At 35.5% G+C, this 21,072-nt stretch overlaps 1 protein-coding gene across 2 annotated transcripts; it reads left to right on the top strand.

Annotated features, from left to right (window-relative positions):
* Positions 1–210: 210 nt before the first annotated feature.
* LOC100374633 (E3 ubiquitin-protein ligase RNF115-like) lies at positions 211–18,291 on the top strand. Of its 2 annotated transcripts, XM_006818809.2 has the most exons (10): positions 211–314; positions 2,736–2,785; positions 3,254–3,314; positions 4,831–5,096; positions 5,349–5,420; positions 5,771–5,785; positions 6,093–6,168; positions 15,205–15,298; positions 17,657–17,772; positions 18,117–18,291. In XM_006818809.2, the coding sequence occupies exons 1-10, from the start codon at positions 234–236 to the stop codon at positions 18,273–18,275; spliced, it is 990 nt and encodes a 329-aa protein (XP_006818872.1). In that variant the 5' UTR covers positions 211–233; the 3' UTR covers positions 18,276–18,291. The 2 variants fall into 2 exon arrangements, with proteins under 2 accessions (XP_006818872.1, XP_085363348.1); XM_085507222.1 differs by lacking the exon at positions 5,771–5,785.
* The last annotated feature ends 2,781 nt before the right edge of the window (positions 18,292–21,072 follow it).

Genomic DNA, 21,072 nt, shown 5'->3' with positions numbered 1-21,072 from the left:
AATGAGATGTTGCTGGTTACTGGGATACGAAAATAAAGTTTATTTTCAAGCAAACAGTGTAATTGTGATTTAATAATTCACGCAAAGATTTTGAAGAATATATACTTACATTTACCTTGAAAGGCACAATACGGCAGCAAATGTATACTTTTACAAAGAGAACTGCGTACCACGCTCCGTTTTTATATGTTTCTCTGCGCATGTTCATGACGTCATAACAATTTACAGACAAGATGGCGGAAGCCTCGGTAGAAAACTCAAATTCTAGATTCTTTTGCCATCGGTGTACCCGAGAAATAAGCCCAAAATTACCGGTAGGTATATACTATATTAGGTCGGTACACACTGTTTCCATCGGGCCGTTAACTGTCCTCGTAGCTAGAGTTAAACGAGTTGAAATTTTCATATTCTAAATCAAGTGCATGATGTATTTTCGTGCAAATCTATATGCTTTTCATAGAAATGATCAGTTATGACTCGTAATTATTGCGCCTCGCCACACTAATTACCAATGTCTTATCGGTAATAACAATCATTGCTACATTACAATAGTACGAATGTATTATCGAGCTTTCTGTTCTGTTCTGTTCTGATTAGTTTATTTATTACCCGGCGTTCAGTGTATTGCTAAACACTGCGATTTGTTTAGTTTCGATTAGTTTCGTTCGTGATCGCCACATATCTGTTCCCAACAGCCTCGTTACCAACAACCGACTTGAAAATTCTTGGAAACTGTTTGTGTATACTTCCTTGTGGAATGTATTTTTGATAACAGTCATGCATAATCCACATTTTTTTTAAACTAAGAAAGCAATATATCATTTGTGACGTATTCAAAAGGGTAAGGCTAATTCGTGAATTGCTGATTCGTTGATTCTTGATTCGTTGATTTTTTATTCTTCATTTAGCCTTACCCTATTCAAAATCATACAGTCTGTTCATACACTAGGGCTTGACAAATTGGGCTGGTATAAAATTCAGCAACAATTGTATGCCTAAAATAATGAATGTGTATATTCAATTTACACATACATCAGGAAGCATCGTGTCTATTCAGTGCATGGGAATTGCCTGTCAATCCACAGTCACTTGAGGGTCAATAAACGAAATAAATCGTTCAGTACTAGCGGTTCATTTTCTACTTTAAAATATGAAATTAAAAATTATTCTTTCCAATCAATAGCTGTATTTTGTTTAAAACTCTACAATTCACATGTTTCTGCCAATTTTTGTACTATAATCATGGAAAAGTAGTAATCGAGCAGGGGGGGGGGTTGTGCAGGGAATTATGGGGAACATAACACAAACAGTCTTGTGACCCAGGTCATATCCCAATCACTGATTGTTTAACAACTCGTATCTAAATGTGTATACTGCATTTGCTCTAGTACAAGCGCATCTCCATAGAAGTGCATGTAAACCATCAGTTACATTTATCGTGTACTGTATCATGCAAAAATAACTTTTGGCCATAGCCACATCATTTTCATTTATGTAAGCGTATGCACTACTAATTGGTACTGTACAAACACCTCTGGTTGTTACATATCTGCTATTTTAAGGTACTGTTGAAATAAAATAATAATTTTGTGTTTTAACGCTAGAAAATAACCAAAGTGGGTTTTATTTTATGACCTCGCTCTTGTGAAAATGATGAATTTTTATTGTAATCAACAGTGAATAAAAAATCAGATTATCTGAAAAACCATGAAGTCACAAAAGATTTTGAATACAAAATAATCTGAATTTAAGTTATATGACTGTGAAATCAGCAGATTAGTAAAACTAGAGGGAGAATTGACCAGTAGAACTATACTCAGAGTTTCTGGTCAGATGATGATCATTTTCCATGTGCTTTCAATCGCAAAAGAACTACATGAATAAATATGACAAAGTAATCATAAAAAAAGTGTTTTTAATCCTCCTGCATGCATCATGGTCAACTTGCAGCTCCTTTGATGGGATTGTGAACATCGCCAAGATTGTGCTATAGTAGGGGGTCGTTAATGATTAAAATTGTGACATGAGTAACGCAAGTCATTTTGTAACTGGTGATGACATGTTTTGCTCATTTGTGATTGTAGACACCAATGGAAGAATGATCTGATATATAGTTTGACTGGAGTCAATTTTAGTGTCTTGAGTCCTATGTAAACTCGCAAACGCCATGCGTTTTTCTACATGATTTGACCTGAGACAATGTCCTTGTGATTCAGACATACAACAGGATTCACATCCCCACTGACAATCACATATAGTTCAGACTTTGCATGATAGTCACAGCATTTCAAAATTAAAAATTTGTAACAAACCCCAAATCACTGTTAAAACTTTCCCTGTTCAATATGTTCACATTCAAACTTTTGATAATTTATAATGGGTGTACTATATTGAGTACTGTAAAATCTGTATTAGAAGCTGCGGCTTCTATTAAAATGGTACAATGTAACAGACAGGATGCGGCTTCTATTAGAGCATCTACACATGTGAGAAATAGTAAATGTTTGGTTCTCAATTGTTCAAAAAGAATGGGTGTGACTTATATTAGAGATGCGGCTTCTAATACAGATTTTACGGTACTACTTACTCACAAAAGTGTCATTCTCCTAAGATAGCAACAGGAAAAAAAGAAATTAATAATTGAACTGTGATTCAGACATTCCCTGAAAGTTTACTGATCATGCTACTAATTGTGACCAATACTTTTGTGATAATGATGTTTTTTTTTTTTCAAGGACTATGTGTGTCCAAGATGCGACTCTGGTTTTATAGAAGAATTGTCAGAGTGAGTGGCATCTACATTTATGTATAGTCTGAAAACTTGTTTCTATTTCAAAGTTATGCATGACATTCTTTAGAAATGCTTCTTGAGCATTATTATCAAATCATATTTTCAATGCAACTCTTCTTTTTAGGGACAAATGCTTTGAACCATGACATCTAACTAAGGTGTGCATGCTTTGAAAAATCCAATGTCAGTGTAGTCTAATGCTGTTTCCAGTGTAGTCTAATGCTGTTTCCAGTGTAGTCTAATGCTGTTTCCAGTGTAGTCCTATGCAGTTGCCAATTTAAATGTAATCTAATGTTTCCAGTGTAGTCTAATGCTGTTTCCAGTGTAGTCTAATGCTGTTTCCAGTGTAGTTTGAATAATTAGTTCAAATAATCAACAAAACTTGAATTTGAACTTATACTTACATTGGTCAGACCCAGAAGACTGTTTTATTAATCCTAATGTTTTTATGCTTTTTTTCAGGGACATCTCAGAAGACAGTCCTAATAACTCAGAACAAGATCCTGCAGCACAGTTTGCAGAGGTTTGTAAATTAATTAATAATTAATTATGAAAACTACAAGTAAAGGATATTTTATGTTATTATCGGTATAGGATTTGTATTTTTACCTTGCCCGTACCATCAAAGATGGAAGGGAAAGGTATATTAAGGGAAAAATTTCGTCCGTCGTTGTTGTTGTCGTCGTTGTCGTCGTCGTTAATAATTGTTATTGCGTGCATAATAACTTTACTAATTCTATTCCAAACTTCATCAAACTTGGTCACCTTATTCATCAGTATAAAGTCTTCCCTGAGTTTGAACAACAGATGTCCTGTATGAAAATATCATGCAAAAATTGAGAAAATCTGATAAAATATTTTGACTGTTTCTACTTGACTGATCACTAGTGATACACATTAAAGGTCACTGATCTCAGTGGAAATATGCATTGTTGTATGTGTTCAATGAAGCAAATGATTTATCTTGTAATAATATCCTTGGTAATGTATCTCAGAATCCCATACTGGGTTTCAAAACCAACTCATGGAGAGATTGCACAGTCTGATACACATTTGCAAACCTACCAATAAAATCTTTACAGAAAACAAGATGTCAGAAAATCAATATAAGCACTCCTATGAACTGGGTGCCAAACTTTGATCAAGATCTGAAGCTAATAGAAAATCTGTTTAGTTCAAAGTTATCAAATCAAAAACAATACATAAAAAATACATAAAAAGCAAAACATTTCATCCACATTTTAAAAAGAAAATTGTTCTAAAATATATGCATTTTGTATTTGACAAACAGTTCATTCGACAAATGAAAACTCACAGGAATATGTTTCAGCTATTAGAACAGAATGATATAGTTTTTATAATACTAGTTTAAAAACACACTTCAAAGATTGCAGTGTTTGAAGATGTAGATTCTCAGGAGGCAACAGTACTGTTGACTTCCTTCTCCACTGGACACCAACTATTTAAGTTGATTTGCATACAAAGCAGAGCTTGCAACATGATAGCTATTCATAAAGGGTGTTTTTTTTTTTACTTTTCATATAATACAGTAGTCACACAATGAGGCAGTTCATATTTGTTACAGTGAATCATTAATTTTTGACAGACACCTGTAAAAAAATACTTGGACAAAAGCCAGCTAAGATTTTCTGTTATCTTGCATGTTTTAATGCAGCACTTTTTTTTTGCGATGAGGCATTTGTTTTTATACTAAAATATCTGAATTACTTTGAATAATGCTGGAAATTATGTCCCTTAAAATAATTAAACAAATAAGGCACCAATGTTTTTGTAAGATATTTACATCTTTAAAGGACATTCGGTAGACTGATTCCCCACTGTTGGTTCAACCCCAAAACTTGTTTGTATTCAAAATTAATTATGACAATGCATATTCATATTGAAACAAACTATGATAAAGCGAATTATATTATATAACAAAGGGCAAGGTCACCAGAGTTCAACTATGTTCTTGTATTATGATTATATGTGTATGATAATCCGTAGAACTTATGCAATTCTGTCTCTTTGTTATATAGCTTTGGAGTCGAGCCTTCTTAGAAACATTTGCAGCACCTGGTTCCACTGCTGGAAGTGGTAGTAGTAGTAATAATGTTGCAGCTGAAGACAGCAGTTCCTCATCTTCCTCGTCATCGTCAGGTGAAAACCAAGATAACAGAGAAACAGAGAGGGTGGAAAGGGAAAGAGAAAGGGAAAGAAGGCAAAGGGCTTTTCCAGGGCCTGGTACAAGGATATCATTTCGCAGATCCAGTTCAAGAAATGACCGAGCTAGAGCAATAGATGTGTAAGTACATATCTTTTCATGGTTACACATTTCATTTTTGAGATGGTACCATATGGTTTTACCATTATGCTGCACACTGCTCAAGGAGTGTATTTACAAAAACGACTCTTATGAGAGGAGAAACATATTTATTATTAATTGTAATTATTTAGAATTAACTATTTACCACACATTCAACTACACTCTATATCTATGTATATCTAGATTCTCAACAAGCAAGGTAGTAATAGTTACACTATGTTCTTTTATTAGGATTCTCCAACAATTATTAGGTGGCTTAGGTGGTGCTGCAGTATTTCAGGCTGGCCCAGCTGGTTTTCCAATGTAAGTTTTGGTAGTTTTAACACATTTTTGTCCTATGTTCATCTCTCATTGTCATATCAAAGAACCAAACCAATAAAAATATGTTCACTTCTGTGGATGATCATTTATTATTCATGATTGTAGCAATAGGTTAAAATCTGGTTGTCTGAGCTTGTAGCTAGAAATGTTGTTTTTGATACAGATCAAGAGATACGTGTAGCATATAGCCTTCTGAGTATATTTATATAGATCAAGTCATTGATAACTTGAGATTTAATTTTTCTTAAGTTTAGTCACTTTTTAAGTCACATCCATATCTTAGATGTTTGGTACAACTGCTACCCAATTATTTTACTATTTTTTTCTTGCAGAGCAGGGAACATCCAGTAAGTACCTTGCTTGAACGTCTTGTGTTGTTAGTGTGCCAAACGGTATGACATCACATGTACCATTTCCCCAGTCTCTGTAAACATGTATTTTCTTTCTAGTTCCCATGGCCTCATCAAAAAAAAAAAAACTTGTAAATAATTTTCTTTTTTCTTTTTATCAGATAATGTAATGAGATATGTTTATTGGTTCCTGGATACTGTCCATGTTTATTTCTGTTCTTTCCTGGTAAATTATGTACATATTATATGTATTGCACTTGGCTCACATGCTGCTCTAATTTGTAGTGATATCTGTTTTTCACAGACAAATGTTTAATCTCCACGGCAATCCAGCAGACTATGCATGGGGTGCAGGCGGCTTAGACTCAATAATTACACAGGTATTAATATTTTTGATTATATGTCCATACAAATTTTTTTTTTTGTTGGAATTAAAATTGCAAAATGAATTGGATCGTCATTGATTTCCACAACACGCTTTACAATGACGAAACAGAAATGTTAACAAAAAATATTCACATTTTATTGCAGTATTATTTACTTACCATCATAATTTACAGTGTAAAATTATTAATGTCTGTGGGGAAACTGGCGAAGTCAAGAGATTTATCATTGTCTTCATTGAATGTTTTCAATTCTGAGCAAATTCTTGATGCAAAGCAATTTCCACCATTGTGTTTTCTCCCATGTTTGACCTGCAACACTGTCCTTTGAATGTTATTAATCAATTAAAATACAGTGTTGTGCTTGCTGAACAATTCTCTATGAATTTCCAAAGGCATTCTGGTAACACTGTGCGGACGTAATTTATGTTACCGTATATGTATGATGTTTTTTTTTTTATTTCGGCAAAAAACAGTTCTCGCATTGTTTACCATGCTCTATGCATTCGTAATGTGGCGATATGCTCAGGAGTCGATATCCACGATGTATTATAAAAATTTGATTACCAGTATTCGGAAAAGTCAAACAATGCTCAAAGACCAGGTTTTATGATTAGTCAGTCAAATTTGTGGCGATTAGCCAAACTTGAACCCGAAGATAGAAATTCCCCAAAGTGGGTGGGGTGCTTAGTTGATCATGGACGCTTAGTCAGACAAGTACGATTGCTCATGCAACAGATTAGGTGTCAGTAAACTTTAACTGATACTCCAAGTTGGATATTCTCAAACACATTGTATGTTCAGGGGTTTCGTTAAGAGCCGGCCGCTGGCCATATGGCCTGCTACAAGCCCAAATTGGCCGTCTACTTTCTGCCCCCTCGACTGCCTACGCTGGCCTTGCTGCAGCGCTTTGCAATGCCGAGAGTCTTTTTATTTATTTTTTGGGCCTGTTGTCACAGGAAGATGGCCTGCTATTAAATGCATTTGTGAAACCCTTGATGTTATTCACTTGTACATGTTCATATTTGACATGTACGCTTCATTCTCATTAAGGTAGCAGGATAGTTTTTTTGCATGAAAAATGTAAACACCTATAATCCGAATAATTTTTACAAGAAACCATACAATCTATATATGTTTGGAAAGCTCTTGACTTGTATTTTCTTATTATTAATATTTTGTGAACATTGTGTTTGTTTTAGCGTCACGTAATTCTGGAAATCAGCGGGGCTGATAATTTAACTAACGTGAATTAAATTTTAATTGTCATCTCTACAGTCATTCATGCGATCAAAAACTTTACACTGTTTTGAAGCAAAGGTCATGAAGTTTAAATCCGTATTTCTATTTTTTGCATTAAGTTTTTTTTTCTTTCCGAAAATCACAAATTTCAAGCACGTTTTTTGATGTTAAAGTTAGAGTATACCGGTGGTTTGCGCGAGGTTTGTGAAAAAACGCAATAGAATTTTGCAAATATGTAAATACAGATATGAAGCCAACATATCCAAGAGTAAGAAAAGCTAAACGGGGACATCGTAGCGCTATTCACTGAAACGCCATTTAAAATTAGGTCAACGGTAATTGGCAAAAACCGAACACCGAGAAATCGGCACTTTTATGATTTCAAACTTCAATCAACGTTAACTCCCGTTTTAGCAGCAAAATTTACATGGGCTAATTGTAAATGAAATGCTTTGAAAGTTGTTTTCGAGAAAAATCATGAACCGACATTTATATCTGTGAAAAACTTTGTTTTTTGGCCGTTTTCTTTCACGCTATGGAGTTTGTGACGGTCTGTGCTGATAACGAACGGTGACGTCATTCATTAAGGCTTGGATTATGCAAAGTGGGCGGTTCTGTTTGCGAGTAACAAACAATACAGACACTACACTTGGCAGTTGAAGTGTTTGCAAATACAGTGTATTTATTTTTGGGCCGTTGTGTTTGTAAACTTATTAGTTCAAGCATGCCACGAGTTTCGGAGTCTCCTGGAGGCAGCTCGTACATACTGGCGATAGGGTGGACCCGTTACTGGTTGAGGTAACCGCCGAGGTAACCCCTAATAGCTTGACAGTTTCACCAGAGCGCGCCGCCCCTTTCCAATCGCTCGCATTCCAATGGCAGCTTTTCTATTTATTTCGAAAACTGTTCCCTTTTTTCGGGATGACGGGAAGCTAGGCTGGCTCAGTTTTGATCGAATACAATCAATCTCCTTGCGTGCAAAGAAATTCAAACTGACTGCCTAGACCGTGACGCCTGCGCTCCACTATTGAGATATTGCCTACTTTGCAAAATTGACAAATCTCTTTTTCTAGGGCGCCATTCAACAGTGACATGTCAACGAGTCGAATCTCGCCGTTTTCAAACGATCGGCCGTGACATTCACTCTCACTTTCTTCTTCTACGTCGGAAGGTAACAATATTTTCCTGCGAGATACAGACATCTCTCGAATGTTTTGAACAGGAGTATCACCCACAATATCGAAGTCTGATTCATCGGACTCTCAGTGTCACGGTAACAATTTCTTCGCCCACTTCATGGCTGACACTGGTTTCAACGGGGAAATCCGTTCTGTACGAACCCAGCATCGTCTCTTTCAACATCTTTTTTGACAAGAGTGATCATTCTTTTGACGTTTTTCTTCTTTCTTCCTCGCTTTCTTTTTCTTGAAAATTTTCGCGTGCTTACTATCTCGTCCATAATTAGTGAATGACAACTAAACTAAAGAATTACTGATAACCCTCTCCTTCTTTGCATATTTTGCACATTAATGAAGGAAGCTGCCCTGTTTTTTGATTGGTGTGAATAGAATAATTGTAAAATGTGACCCAGTGATGTATGCCGGCATGTAGCATTTCCTGTGCTTTAAAATCAAATCCCGCAAAACAGAGTTTTACCGTCACTTGACAGTAACCTCGGGTCTTATACTTGTAGATGAATCTCTTCAACATTTAATTGTAACCGGACTCATTGTTATCATCTATAAAAACTACCTAGATTTTAGATGATCCTTTATTTTTTACCGAAGTCGTACGAAAATATCCCTTGCCTTGCGTGAAACACTGGCCCACTATCCGATGTCAAGACGTCGGCCCGGGGGGGGGGGGACGCTACTATTTCGTTGCCGTGCGTTTTGTTCGCATGAGCACATTAGATAAAACAACCAAGTATTTATCAGACAGATTTATTACATGTAACATAATTTACGAATTTAGAAAAACCTAAGCATGCAAGTATGCCTACTTGGTGAAAACTTCTCTGAAAAATGGATTATATAAACCAGGTCCAAGCATATTATTATCATTGATCAACCTTTACATGTAGTTTGTGGCCTGTTATCAGAATTTTCATGCAATGCATAGCCACCACAGATGGCCGTATTTTATTGTATGCAACCATATTTTGTAAAAGGGAGCCCCCTTCCAATGTAACTGCATTACTTCTGGACTAAGAAACTAACCTTATGGTCAGACACCTTTCAATGACAAAGCCAAGAAAAAATATTACAGAAATTTATTGTTAGTTTTTATTCTGTTAACATATAATTACATTGAAGTGGTACATTCATGTACTTTTTTGTTTATTCAAAATTTGTTGTTTTAAAAGCGATTGTTTTGTCTTTGCTGTACTTCCTGTCTAGAAAGGCAGCAGTGCACATGTCTTATCAGCTGTGTGTAAACTACAAACAGATATCTTATCAGTTGTTTGTAAATAGCAAATAAAGAAAGTGGCCCAACTTAAAACTATTTACCCTCAGTTCAGTTATGTTTGTAAACCATGCATATTAATGAGATGCACTAGTTTGGTGTACACTGGATAAACAAAAACTTGGCCATTTGTTTGCACACAAGAAAAAAATCAGTTTACTTGTACAAGATATTTTTTTTTCAATAAAATAAAAACACTAATGTATGTAGCATGCCTTAGGGAGCTATTCGTGTGATTTTCAAAAAAAAATGTGAAAAGTGCCCAAAAAACTATTCTGCTACCTTAAATTGTAAAATGCTTTAATTGCCTGTCATAAACCTTGTTTGAAAGAGTGTCTTTGGCTAACGCTAATAAGTTTGCACACACTTGCTATACTTGGAGACATGCACTTAGTTTGTATACACAAATTGCATAAATATAATAAGTCATTTAATAAATCTGATTTTTGTCGATACTCAATCCTGTCTACGAGTATTATTCACTCTTCAATACGAACCATACACTACAAATTCATTCAGAAACAGAATTTACCTGGTTACATGACCATTGATTTGCATATCCAATTTGATTGTATGTATTATCATGTAGCAATACATGTCCATAAAATTTTTATTTTTGATCAGATAAAAGATGACAGACTTGCAGCCATCTTGTTTTTTGGCCAAGTGCAATTGCTTTGATATTACATATATAGGTACTACATGTGGACCTCTCTCAGATTTGTTCATTTTCTAATGATATCTTCTGTTCTTTAATTGCCATGTGCATTGCTAACAGCGGAGCTATCTCAGCCGACAGACTGCTTGTTTTTCTTAATTTTGGGGTAATTAATGTCACCGGCGAATGAGTGATAAAAAATCGGAGTGCAGCAAATCGGGGTTGATCTTCCCGACGTACGCCGTGACTTGTTTCGTCACATTGTTGTCATTGCGTGCAATGGGCAAATTATTGCTACTCTAGTATTTTTTTGGGATTTGGAGGCTCTACACCTTTGAAAGACTTCGCAACTTATTGCAGACTTCCGTTTTTATCACTGTCTTTGTATGGCTAACAAAAGCGGGATTACCTTTCGATCAATACATGTTATTGTTTTAAATATGTGCAAGACGAGACTGACACTTGTTAACAAAAACCTAAGCATCACAGGCGAGTGACCAAGCGTCACGGACAAAGGGCAAGCATCACGGCCGAGTGTCCAAGCGTCACGGTACCGTGTCGCTTCAGAGGCCTGGGGGGAACACTGATACTACATGTAGATCTTTCTCAGATTTGTTCATTTCGTGATGATATCTTCAATTCTCTAATTTTGGTGAATATTTTTGGTAAAAAGTGATATTTACGACTTCTTGTTAAAAACCAAAAGTTCAATTGCTTTGATATTACATATATAGATACTACAGTGTTCTCCCCAGACTTCATGTCAAGCATCACGGTCAATTTGCGTAACAATGCATCTAATTTGCATAATTTCATTTGCATAATAATCAGTTTTTCACAACAAATATTGTCAATCTACAATTAATTAAAGACAAGATATTTTTATATCTGTGATAAATTTTATATAATTTTACTGCATTGTATTTTATGTTTTTGTATCAAGTCAAATAAAATTTAAAATGGAACAGCATAAAAAAATTGAAAGACTTGTGTTATAGCATGGAGCTAAAAAAGTTTTTTAGCTCCATGGTTACAGCCAGTCAGTGAATATAATGTTATCCATGGATGTAACTGGTTCATCATTGTGTACAAGTTTTAGTGCCCATGTCACTGTCAGTTCATATAAACGTTGGGGAAAACATTTTTTGGTTAATTTATAAAGTTGGCAAGATATCGAAATATGTTGAAATTAATAAATCAATAATTAGAAAAAAAATCTAAAATGGCAGTTCGGCGATTTTTCATTGCAATATACCTTGTGAGTAACGCTACGATCACCGTAACATTGTCAGCTGACGGCATTGCGTTAGACGAGAATTCACCGCTGCTGTTGCGATCATCAGTATCTGACTTTTTGGTGTGAAATACACAAATTGTTTATTAAAACGATTCATTGACGATTATCATAGGCATTACGTCAAAATCGCCAACGAGATGTTGTTTTTAAACATCACGGAAAATCATGCACTCTGCGCCGCCATCTTTGTTACCTCGATCAGAACCCCCCCTGTAACCCAGCATGCATCGTCACAATGTTGCAACGTGCATTATGTCGCCTTAGGGCGGCGTTCTTCTGTACTAAGGCACCCTATGAATGGGGTATTTCCAGAGGTCAGAGTTCGTTTTTTCTCAACCAGTCTCGTCTGCTGTTGAATTATTCATACTTTTCTTCCAATGCGACTTAATTTCACTTGTTTTTAGCTCCGCTGTCGACTTTGTCGAGCGGAGCTTATCATATGAGTGATTGTTCGTCGTTCGTGTCAATGTTTTACTTTTTCGGCTTCTTCTTGAAAACCACAAGCCTGAATGCTTTGATACTTGGTGTATATGTACCTTGGGTAGACCTCTCTCAGATTTGTTCATTTCATGATGATATCTTCAATTCTCTAATTTTGGTGAATATTTTTGTCATTTTTGGTAAAAAGTGATATTTTCAACTTCTTGTTAAAAACCGCAAGTCCAATTGCTTTGATATTACATATATAGTTACTACATGTGGCCCTCTCTCAGATTGTTCATTTTGTAATGATATCTTTAATTCTCTAATTTTGATGAATATTTTTGTCATTTTTGGTAAAAAGTGATATTTTCGACTTCTTGTTGAAAACCGCAAGTCCAATTGCTTTGATATTACATGTATAGGTACTACATGTGGACCTCTCTCAGATTTGTTCATTTCATAATGATATATTCAATTCTCTAATTTTGGTGAATATTTTTGTCATTTTTGGTAAAAAGTGATATTTTCGACTTCTTGTTGAAAACCGCAAGTCCAATTGCTTTGATATTACATGTATAGGTACTACATGTGGACCTCTCTCAGATTTGTTCATTTCATGATGATATCTTTAATTCTCTGATTTTGATGAATATTTTTGTAATTTTTGTTAAAAAGTGATATTTTCGACTTCTTGTTGAAAACCGCAAGTCCAATTGCTTTGATATTACATATATAGTTACTACATGTGGCCCTCTCTCAGATTGTTCATTTTGTAATGATATCTTTAATTCTCTAATTTTGGTGAATATTTTTGTCATTTTTGGTAAAAAGTGATATTTTCGACTTCTTGTTGAAAACCTCAAGTCCAATTGCTTTGATATTACATATATAGGTACTACATGTGGACCTCTCTCAGATTTGTTCATTTCATGATGATATCTTTAATTCTCTGATTTTGATGAATATTTTTGTAATTTTTGTTAAAAAGTGATATTTTCGACTTCTTGTTGAAAACCGCAAGTCCAATTGCTTTGATATATTATACATATAGGTACTACATGTGGACCTCTCTCAGATTTGTTCATTTTCTAATGATATCTTCTGTTCTTTAATTGCCATGTGCATTGCTAACAGCGGAGCTATCTCAGCCGACAGACTGCTTGTTTTTCTTAATTTTGGGGTAATTAATGTCACCGGCGAATGAGTGATAAAAAATCGGAGTGCAGCAAATCGGGGTTGATCTTCCCGACGTACGCCGTGACTTGTTTCGTCACATTGTTGTCATTGCGTGCAATGGGCAAATTATTGCTACTCTAGTATTTTTTGGGGATTTGGAGGCTCTACACCTTTGAAAGACTTCGCAACTTATTGCAGACTTCCGTTTTTATCACTGTCTTTGTATGGCTAACAAAAGCGGGATTACCTTTCGATCAATACATGTTATTGTTTTAAATATGTGCAAGACGAGACTGACACTTGTTAACAAAAACCTAAGCATCACAGGCGAGTGACCAAGCGTCACGGACAAAGGGCAAGCATCACGGCCGAGTGTCCAAGCGTCACGGTACCGTGTCGCTTCAGAGGCCTGGGGGGAACACTGATACTACATGTAGATCTTTCTCAGATTTGTTCATTTCGTGATGATATCTTCAATTCTCTAATTTTGGTGAATATTTTTGTCATTTTTAGTAGAAAGTGATATTTTCGACTTCTTGTTAAAAACTGTAAGTCCGATTGCTTTGATACTATACATATTGTGCATTTTCTAATGATGTCTTCAGTTCTTTAATTGAAATGTGCATTGCTAACAGCGGAGCTATCTCAGCCGATAGGCTGCTTGTTTAAAATGTTGTTATTTTGGACATGCTTTGTCAGTTTTCATTCAAACTTGGTACATAGATTATACATGTTAGGATACATGTCCATGACGATTTATTTCACAATTGGATCAAAGATGGCCGACTGGCAGCCATCTTGTTTTTTGAAAATGTTGTATTTTGGACATGCTTTGTCAGTTTTCATTCAAATTTAGTAGATAGATCATACATGTTAGGATACATGTCCCTGACCGTCTGTGAGTTCCTGAGTCTGTTCGTCCGTCCGTCCGTGTGTCCGTGCGTCAGTCTGTCCAGAGTCATCTTTCAGAATCCTGTGAACCGATTCCGTTCATTCTTTGCATGTGCCTAGTACCTTATGTGAGACATATACACATGCAGTGGTTTAGCGATTCGATTCAAAATGGCCGACTGGCAGCCATCTTGTTTTTTGATAAAAATGTTGTATTTTGGACATGCTTTGTCAGTTGTCATTCAAACTTGGTACATAGATTATACATGTTAGGATACATGTCCATGACGATTTATTTCGCAATTGGATCAAAGATGGTCTACTGGCAGGCATCTTGTTTTTGTTTTTTTATGCAGTATCTTGGACGTGCTCTGTCAGTTTTCATTCAAATTTGGCACATACATGTACTTTAGACATGTTAGGATGCATGTCCATGACAATTTGTTTCAAAATCTGGACAAGGATGGCCGATTGACAGCCATCTGACTTTTTGGCCTTACTACTATATTTCCACAATTTATGTACCATTTTAATTTGTATTTGGCACATACATCATACATATCAGTGTGTTTCATAATCAGATGCTGTTTTTTGCTGTTGCCATTTTACTACTACACGGAACACATGTTTTGATGTAAATAAACAATCTGTTGTATACGCCACTTGAACCTCAAGTTTCAAGGACATGCTCGCGACAACCCTTACGCTTTAATATGATGAGCACAAAGAGAACTTTCAAAAATTTAACGGGGACTGTGTCATTTTCAATGACTTGTTGTATCAAAATTGGGGAATAGGCGCTTACCCGGATAAATACGGTATTACTTTAGCTCAGTGATGCATAACATTACCCTAATTTAGTAATTATACTGTTTTCCAGTTGTTGAACAATCTTGAAGGAACAGGACCACCGCCTGCAGAAAAGGACAAAATACAGGCACTTCCTACAGTAAAAATTACAAAAGATGACATAGGTAAGAACCATATCTTCTCACAACTATGGTCAATCACTTGTCACGATTGCATTTGTTCATTCACTTTTCACCAGGAATTCAGTTTGTCCATTCACTTGTTGCCAGGAATTCAGTTTGTTCATACACTGTCACCAGGAATTCAGGTTGGTCATTCACTTTTCACCAGGAATTCAGTTTGTTCATTCACTTTTCACCAGGAATTCAGTTTGTTCATTCACTTTTCACCAGGAATTCAGTTTGTTCATTCACTTTTCACCAGGAATTCAGTTTGTTCATTCACTTTTCACCAGGAATTCAGTTCATTCATTTGTCACCAGGAATTCATTTTGGTCATTTACTTTTCACCAGGAATTCAGTTGGTTCATTCATTTGTTGCCAGGAATTTGGTTTGTTCATTCACTTCTTGCCAGGAATTCAGTTTGTTCATTCACTTGTCACCAGGAATTCAGTTTGTTCATTCACTTTTCACCAAGAATTCAGTTTGTTCATTCACTTTTCACCAAGAATTCAGTTTGTTCATTCATTTGTCACCAGGAATTCAAGTTGTTCATTCATTTGTCCCCAGGAATTCAAGTTGTTCATTCACTTTTCACCAGGAATTCAAGTTGTTCATTCACTTTTCACCAGGAATTCAAGTTGTTCATTCACTTTTCACCAGGAATTCAGTTTGTTCATTCACTTTTCACCATGAATTCAGTTTGTTCATTTACTGTCACCAGGAATTCAGTTGGTTCATTCACTTGTTGCCAGGAATTTGGTTTGTTCATTCACTTTTCACCAGGAATTCAGTTGGTTCATTCACTTGTTGCCAGGAATTCAGTTTGTTCATTCACTTGTTGCCAGGAATTCAGTTTGTTCATTCACTTTTTCACCAGGAATTCAGTTGGTTCATTCACTTGTTGCCAGGAATCCAGGTTGTTCGTTCACTTTTCACCAGGAATTCAGTTGGTTCATTCACTTGTTGCCAGGAATTCAGTTTGTTCATTCACTTTTCACCAGGAATTCAGTTGGTTCATTCACTTGTTGCCAGGAATCCAGGTAGTTCATTCACTTGTTGCCAGGAATTCAGTTTCTTCATTTACTTGTCACCAGGAATTCAGTTTCTTCATTCACTTGTCACCAGGAATTCAGTTTGTTCATTCACTTGTCACCAGGAATTCAGTTTGTTCATTCACTTTTCACCAGGAATTCAGTTTGTTCATTCACTTTTCACCAGGAATTCAGTTTGTTCATTCACTTTTCACCAGGAATTCAGTTTGTTCATTTACTGTCACCAGGAATTCAGTTGGTTCATTCACTTGTTGCCAGGAATTTGGTTTGTTCATTCACTTTTCACCAGGAATTCAGTTGGTTCATTCACTTGTTGCCAGGAATTTGGTTTGTTCATTCACTTTTCACCAGGAATTCAGTTTGTTCATTCACTTTTCACCAGGAATTCAGTTGGTTCATTCACTTGTTGCCAGGAATTCAGTTTAATCATTCACTTGTCACCATGAATTCAGTTTAATCATTCACTTTTCACCATGAATTCAGTTTAATCATTCACTTTTTACCATGAATTCAGTTTGGTCATTCACTTTTTACCATGAATTCAGTTTGGTATTTCACTTTTCATCATTAATTCAGTTTGGTCATTCACTTTTCACCATGAACTCAATTTGGTCATTCACTTTTCACCATGAATTCAGTTTGGTCATTCACCACTCACCATGAATTCAGTTTGGTCATTCACTTTTCACCATGAATTCAGTTTGGTCATTCACTTTTCACCATGAATTCAGTTTGGTCAGTCACTTGTCATCAGGAATTCAGTTTGGTCATACACTTGTCACTAGGAATTCAGTTTGGTCATACACCTGTCACCAGGAATTCAGTTTAGTCATACACTTATCACAAGGAATTCAGGTTGTTCATACACTTGTCACCAGGAATTCAGTTTGGTCATACACTTGTCACCAGGAATTCAGTTTGGTCATACATACACTTGTCACCAGGAATTCAGTTTGTTCATACACTTGTCACCAGGAATTCAGTTTGGTCATACACTTGTCACCAGGAATTCAGTTTGGTTATACACTTGTCACCAGGAATTCAGTTTGGTCATACACTTGTCACCAGGAATTCAGTTTGGTCATACACTTGTCACCAGGAATTCAGTTTGTTCATACAGTTGTCACCAGTAATTCAGTTTGGTCATACACTTCTCACCAGGAATTCAGTTTGGTCATACACTTGTCACCAGGAATTTAGTTTGTTCATTCACTTGTCATCAGGAATTCAGGTTGTTCATTCACTTGTCACCAGGAATATTCAGATGCCAATCATTTAATCAGATTTTCCTATTTATTTTTGTTTCAGATCACCATTTAGATTGTTCAGTTTGTAAGGAGGACTTCAAAATTGAGGAAGAAGTTAGGAAACTCCCATGTCTCCATATATTTCATCATGATTGTATTGTTCCATGGCTAGAATTGGTGAGTGTTTACACTTAACTATAAAACCATGTTGCCACAATTTGCTCAAAATATATTATCTACATATGACTTTGTGTTGTTAGTTACATAATTCAGACCATATTCAGACCTATGCTTTATGTAACAAGTTTGTATGAGAAATATGAATGGTTCACAAACAAAATCACTTTTGTTGAAAAAATATCCAATGGACATAAACACCCACTTAGCTTACTGCTATTAGTGATATACCAAGTGGAGCCACATTTTGTTTTTTCACGCACATTGGATGATTCATAAACATCATATATTGAATAATGCAGGTCATCGTTTTATGTTATTATTCTCTTTGTCTTTCCTCACAGCATAATACATGTCCAGTGTGCCGCAAAGGAATAGATGGTGAGGATAATAATACCAAAACAAATCACAGGTCAGAGGGAGCAAGTGGCAGAGGAGGAGGCGGTGGGGGTGGGGGCGGCAGTGGTCCTTCAGTATACGACTTTCAAGATGAATACGATTAAAATTTGTTTTACTGGACTTGAAGATATCTTTTCTTAAAATCTCAGTCTCAAGAGATGATCGAAATGAAATAACTATTATAGAAGTATCCAATTTGTTTTACTGGACTCAAGAATCTACAGTATAGACTAAACCCCTCTGATGAAAGAAGGACAACAAATCACATAAACAGAAACAGTTGGAATGTATGCTTGCTCATCTGGTAACTCGTCATAGGAGCAATGCACCTTGTGTCACAGTATTAAAGGCCACCCAAATTTACAGAACAATGTTTATAAGTTTATATATGCACTTTGGCTGCAATGGGACTGGAAAAATATTTAAATTTACAGCACTCATCAAGATTTTGTTACACAATATCCCATCAATGCAGCTGGTTGATTAGCCTTTAATATGTGACACATTGCCTCAGAGTTTCTCTATTTTACACAAAATAGTTCTCTGGAATGAAAAATAACTGCTGCGTGGCTCAACGTTGCTTTTAAATCTGCACTAAATAGAAGAAACTCTTTCCATCCTGTGAACTTGACTTGAGATTGTTGACAGCCATATAGCACCAACAATGTACTAAAAACCTGAGTTTTTATCCCATACAATGTAGCTGTCATCATAATACGTGGATCTCGTCATGGTGTTGTGCCAAGACATTGACAATTTTTTTTATTATGTATGTCCTCCTGTTAATTGATTTTAATCTCTCAACATTTTGAAGTGGTTGACTTGGTATTGTGGCCAATTTATTATTTCTTGGTCATTCTATACTATCACTGTATAGCCCATTACTCATGATGACTTTAACACACTTGCAGTAAGTGCAAGGTGGTTGAATGATTTATTTTGCAAGCTACTTTATAAGTATTTAATACACCTTGTTATTACAAAATAATATAATATCATTTATGGATTAACATATGTTTAGTGCTTGGTGGTCCTTTTAGTCTTTGGTTTGTTGCTTGGTTTTAATTGCCAGTCTTCAACTCCTGTCCTATCCAAAGTACTGTAACCAATGACATCAGTGTATTTCTCTGTGCATAACAATAATACTCTTCAATCTCTGGGACTGGACATCATTGGCTGTGTTTGTTTCCCATCATAACTTAATTCACCAAATTTGACTACACTATGTATGTGATTCACAGAAATTCATGAGAAAATTTGCAAACTTTTCTTAGTGATTATAGCTTTAATTTTTTTGTGTTGCATATTCATTGGTTTAGAATCTGCTGTTATTAACAGTTGGTTTATATATCTACTGATTAATGTAATTGACTCAAATTCATGTATCCATAAGATGAATTGAACAATACAATTCAATGTGAGTCACTTTCTCGCGACGGCGAATACTAATGGCAAGTATTGACACCCTCATTACCCATATGCAATATTCTCTTAATTTTAACCTGATTTCCAAATTTTTACTGCAAAATAAATACCGTACATAGCAATGTGTAATCAATTCATTGTAAGGATTTAACATGTAAGATCACCACACAAACAAACCCTTGACATAATTAGCTGTGAATGAAGTGTTATAAACAAAATACTGTGTTTTTCTGACTTTATATATTTTCGAAAATACTTTTTTCCGTACCAGATGCAATTGTAAGGAGAAATTTTATCATTTTGTACCACATTGTTTCATAGTTGGGACACTTAATTGACTAAATGTATCCTAGTTAGTGTTACCTGATTTGTACCAGATTTGTAAATAATAATAACATAATATGAATTCATGGGCTTCCACTATTCTTTCGCCAATGGTCAATTAAATGTTGATGTGTGACCGCAAAAAAATGTACAGGTATGTCATTCTTGCCACCAAAAGCTAAATACATAGATGTACCATGAAATATTCATCCTCACAAAAGTAAATCTTTAAACGAAAAGTATGGTACATTTAATGTACTACATGAATTTTAAAAATATTATGATCTTTCATAATGTTAAGTTTCTGAACATGTTAGCTAAGTGGAAGCCCAGAATTGAAATAACAGTATATCATCAAAGTCATTTCAGACTAACATGAATGTCATATTGTTACCATCATTCTTTACATGGTCTGTTTGCACATTTAAACTGGAGATGCTTGGCAATGACAATGGCTGACAGAAACGTGACTTTGACTGGTAAATGGCACATACTGTTGTCTAACAGATGCATGTTGTTGACTGACTGCCACCCACGTGCAGCTGACAGCATGTGCACATGCTGGTGGGACCAATGTTCCCCCAAGCCTTTATTTCATGCAATCTTGTGATATCAATCCAGTTGCTTTGTGCCAAGCATTTTTAAAACACTGGGCAGGACATTATGTTTGCTGCTTGCTAAGTACAGTTAAAACAAAGTTGCTGTTGCATTTTTTGCTATGTTAATTGTAGATTGTACCCATGATATATATTTTGATCACCAGGCAGTGTGTCTTGGTTATCCTCACAAATTCACATTTCAGGAGTGGTCAAGTACTGCAAGTTACAACTTTCTTTATCCTCATGGATATACAGTTGCTAAGTTGACTAACTATTACCTCTTTAACTAATGGCATCATAATTATTTCTAAAATGACAGGTTCTAAAATGGATACAACTATGCATGTTTTACTTCTGTAATTATTGTTTTAATTAGAACCTGAAAGAGCAGTTAGTTTGATATCAATTGTTTATAACTTTGTGTATTTGTAAATTTGTCCCCCTTGACCACACAAGTATGTGGTGTATTCTTCTTGCATAAGTTTGTTTGGGCCAAATGTAAATTTGAGCGCATTACTGCATATACATGCATTGTATTATGTATATAATGAAA

Source organism: Saccoglossus kowalevskii, chromosome 13 (assembly GCF_978046115.1).
Source record: "Saccoglossus kowalevskii chromosome 13, keSacKowa6.1, whole genome shotgun sequence".
In the NCBI taxonomy this organism is placed as follows: Eukaryota; Metazoa; Hemichordata; class Enteropneusta; family Harrimaniidae; genus Saccoglossus; species Saccoglossus kowalevskii.
This window is presented reverse-complemented; position numbering and strand designations above follow the sequence as displayed.

Excerpts from the sequence above, each read along its gene's own strand:
- LOC100374633 (XM_006818809.2), top strand. The coding sequence starts at position 234 with ATGGCGGAAGCCTCGGTAGAAAACTCAAATTCTAGATTCTTTTGCCAT. Across the intron at positions 2,786-3,253 it reads TTTATAGAAGAATTGTCAGA|GGACATCTCAGAAGACAGTC; the intron begins GTGAGTGGCATC and ends GCTTTTTTTCAG. Across the intron at positions 15,299-17,656 it reads AATTACAAAAGATGACATAG|ATCACCATTTAGATTGTTCA; the intron begins GTAAGAACCATA and ends TTTTTGTTTCAG.